Genomic DNA, 4,444 nt, shown 5'->3' on the forward strand with positions numbered 1-4,444 from the left:
TGATTTTCAATAATTCAGTATATATATATATATATATATATATATTATATATTATGAAATATTTTTTTTCCGTTTATCTAAGCAACACATCATTACATTGATTTATAGATTTTATGAATTAATACATGCTATATTATTTTTAAAAAAAGAATCATAGACATATTAATCATTCAAACAAAGAATCATCAAAAAAATTGCAATTTTCTTTATAAAATTTGATTGAAGGTCTAATTTTGAAGAACTCAAAATAATCAAAAGATAAATAACTTAGAATAAATGAAGTCCCTACAAATTAAAGAGAAACATTACAATATAATTTATACAACATTATTTTATAGTACTCCTTTTCAAAGATTAATTGGATATCTATCTTTCATCTTTATGGTTTACCCTACTTCTGTCTAATGTCTAATTCTATAACTTTTTAAAATGATCCCCACAAATTAAAAAAAAAAAAAAGATTCCAAGTGTTCTCAATTTCCTCTTCTTTTTTTTTCTTTGGGTAGGGGAAGAGCTCGACTTATAACAACATATTTAGTAAAATTGCATAATTGATGTTTGAGGAAAATATATTATATACAGATTTTATCATTATTTCGTAAAGATAGAAAGATTATGTATAATTTTGACAGTTATGTACAAGACAAACTCTTTTTAGAAAATGTACATAAGAATATAATGGCATATTCCAACACATTAAAATATTCTTTAACTTTTATTTATATAAAAATAATAATAGGCAATCCAACCTATTTCATATGATTTTCCGATATCTTATATTAAGTTGAAAAGTTTCCAAGTATTGAGGGGGAAAACAAGAATTTATTGGCACCATATGCTAATTCTTGTTCGAATTAATATCTTACATATGTTCCTTTTTTTAATTTATTTTTGTCTTCATGTATAAAAAAATTTAGCAAACACTTAAATAGTATAGTTTCGAGAAAAAGAAAAACTTATTATATTTGACCATTTTTATCTCTTTCTTTAATTTTCCTGTAGAAAATTTATGATTTAGAGAATAGAATTCAAACCTTGTAAGAAAAAAGCTTATCTCTTAATAATGAATTATATATGATTTTGGAGAAGTTAAATTAAATAGAAAAGTGGACACTAGAATTAAAGTCACAAGTGTAATTTAACGTGTACCAATAGAATATACTACTAGTTGATATTTTCAAACTTATCAAGATTAAAGATATACAATATTTTCCACTTAAAAATTTTGAATTTATGAGTTTTAGATTCTATTAAAAAGAAAATTATTAGATTTTTTATACAAAATAATATCACCATTAAAATTATTAAGTTCTATCGAATCTCGAATAAAAAGACTAGCTCCTTGTACGTAGCTCTTTGAGCAACACAATTATTTTAAAGATTTTTAAGCTATGCTTTTATCTTCCTTCAATCAGCATCTTTCTAACATATAATTGATTTGCTTTTGCATTCTCATCTCCCACTAAATAAGCAGTGGATAGTGTTACGAGGGACCGCCAAGGCCATGTAGATGAAATTAATATGAACCTACTAAATTCTTTTTCAATCTAATTTAAGTTAATATATACTAATAATATACGTGATTTTTAAATTACTAATGCAAATTAACTAACTATAATAGGTAATTGTTCAACTTTTAAGTTTGTTATATTAGACTTATATCGAGGAGATGTGATTAAATAGGACATGATACAACTTAATATTATTGAGGACGCGATCTTAGACAGAAGATTATAAAGGATACACATAAAGGTAGAAGGTTAGTAAGTAGTTGAGTCTTGCCTCACTTATCTTGCGTACTAGTAATTTATGTTATTTCTTCGTATTATTTTATTTTTCCTTCAAAATTCTTTGTCATACCTTGTTTAGTATCGGAAATGACTTCTCTAGCTACCAGATTAAGAATAAAGTCTGCTCTTTCTCAAACTTCACTTGTGAAATTATATTGTGATCACGAAAAACGTGATTGGTATAAAAAATAATTTAAATTGTAAAGAATACACAAAACTTAAAACTCCTGATTGCTTTTTTACCTAATTGGCCGTTACAAAAAGGGCCATTCTTTTTGTGTCATCTTTTAGAAAAAATACAAAACCTTCACGATACTAATCATACCCCTCATGCACATTATCAAATTGAATCATCAATTATTATTTTATTATAAGATAAGAAAAAACTGAAACAAAAAAAAAATCATTAAACTATCTTTGCCAATAACACAAAAAAAGATATGCCATCTTCACCACCAAATGTGTCACAAAAATGGCCAAAATACTCAATCCTAATCCAAAATACCCTTTCAGAGCTAAAATTGCAAAGAGGAATATTACTTCCTTTGATTGCTATGAACTTTACATGGTTTGCAAAAACAGCCATTACCACTGCATTTCTTGGTAGGCTTGGAGATGTTTATTTAGCTGGAGGTACACTTGGTTTTACATTTGCAAATGTAACCGGTTTTTCGATCTTGAATGGCCTTTGTGGTGCCATGGAACCAATTTGTGGACAAGCTTTTGGGGCTAAAAATTATAAACTTCTTCATAAAACACTTGTTATGACTACTTTGTTTTTACTATTAACAAGTCTGCCTATTTCTTTCTTATGGCTAAATGTTGATAGGATCTTAATTCACTTTGGCCAACAAGAAGATATTTCAATTATAGCCAAAAGTTATCTAATTTACCTCCTCCCTGATTTAGTTGTTACCTCTTTTTTATGCCCTTTAAAGGCTTATTTAAGTACACAAAATGTTACTATCCCAATTATGTTAAGCTCAACTTTAGCAATTGCTTGTCATGTACCAATAACCATGTTGTTATCAAGAAGTAAAGGGATTATAGGAGTGTCAATGTCAAATTGGATAACGAACTTCTTGATTATGTTATTGTTGGCTATTTATGTTGTGATCGCGGAGAATAGTAAAGGGGGGAAATGGAAAGAAGGAGGATGGTGTGAACAAGGATATCGCGATTGGATCAGATTGCTTAAGTTATGTGGACCATGTTGTCTTACTACATGTCTTGAATGGTGGTGTTATGAAATTTTGGTTTTGTTAACAGGGCATTTACCAAATGCTAAACAAGCTATTGGTGTTATAGCCATTGTGTTGAACTTTGATTATTTGCTTTTCTCTGTTATGCTTTCGTTATCAACTAGTGCATCTATTCGTGTGTCTAATGAGCTTGGTGCAGATAGTCCTGGCCTTGCGTATCGTGCAGCCTATGTATCGTTAGCTATGAGCATTGTCTCGGGGTTTGTTGGTGGCTCTGTTATGGCAGGGGCAAGGGGTGTTTGGGGGCCATTGTTTAGCCATGATAAAGGGATAATAAGTGGTGTTAAGAAGATTATGTTGATAATGGCATTGCTTGAAGTTGTTAATTTCCCTTTAGCAGTTTGTGGAGGTATCGTTCGAGGAACAGCTAGGCCATGGCTAGGGACATATGCAAATATATTTGGATTTTATCTATTGGCATTGCCATTAGGTGTGGTTTTGGCATTCAAGATTCATGTTGGTTTGGCTGGATTGTTGACAGGGTTTGTTGTTGGTGTAGCTTGTTGTTTGGCCTTGTTGTTGGTGTTTATTGCTAGGATTGATTGGGTTCAAGAAGCTAAGAAAGCACAACTACTTTCTTGTAATCTTGAAGAAATTGCTAATGATGATGAGACAAGTTAAAACTTCACAAGTTATTACTGAGTAGGACTCGTGAGTCGGGACTATAGTCTTGTTTCACCTACAATCAGAGGCGGATCTAGAACAGAGTTGGAGTTCAGGTTCAATTTATTAGTTCAATTAAACATGTTTGCTTTTGACTCGAACTATGTATACATATGTAAAAAAATGTTTATCTTACTCCTCTTGAATTCATAGCTACCTACAATTATTGTTTGACGAAACAATGTGAAGGAAAAACAATTCACAAAAAAAATACCAACTGTTAGTATATTTCTAGTAATTATATAATTTAATGATGAGTCATGTTTAATTTTCTGACTACAACTATTGATAGACAAAATAATTGACAAAAAAAATACCAAACTGTTAATATATTTCTAGTAATTGTATAATTTAATGATGAGTCATGTTTATTTTCATACCATATTCTCGTTATTAACGAGTTCTCAAAAAGTATGTATATGATAATCGCACAAATTTTATAAAATATTTGAGATTATAAGATTCAACAGTTTTATAACTATGAAAAATTAGATTGAATAAGTCGTATCATAGAGAGGCTCAATAACCAAAAAGCAAAAAGCTAAAGCATACAATAGGTAAATGCTTATTTTGAATTCATAATAGAATCTGTAGCTGTATGAATAAACTTATTTTGAATTCATACTACGAGATATGTCGTATGAGTTAGCGGGGTGGCTCAAATAAATGATTGGCATAAAGCCAAAATTTAGAAAAAAAAGTTATATTTATAATTGTTCATAATTTAAT

The 4,444-nt window shown here is 29.3% G+C and overlaps 1 protein-coding gene across 1 annotated transcript; it reads left to right on the forward strand.

The window, feature by feature from the left end:
- The first annotated feature begins 2,068 nt into the window (after positions 1–2,068).
- LOC101258088 (protein DETOXIFICATION 56-like) lies at positions 2,069–3,850 on the forward strand. Its single transcript, XM_004245641.5, has one exon. The coding sequence runs from the start codon at positions 2,231–2,233 to the stop codon at positions 3,671–3,673; it is 1,443 nt and encodes a 480-aa protein (XP_004245689.1). The 5' UTR covers positions 2,069–2,230; the 3' UTR covers positions 3,674–3,850.
- The last annotated feature ends 594 nt before the right edge of the window (positions 3,851–4,444 follow it).

This window comes from Solanum lycopersicum, chromosome 8 (assembly GCF_036512215.1).
Source record: "Solanum lycopersicum chromosome 8, SLM_r2.1".
NCBI classification, from domain to species: Eukaryota; Viridiplantae; Streptophyta; class Magnoliopsida; order Solanales; family Solanaceae; genus Solanum; species Solanum lycopersicum.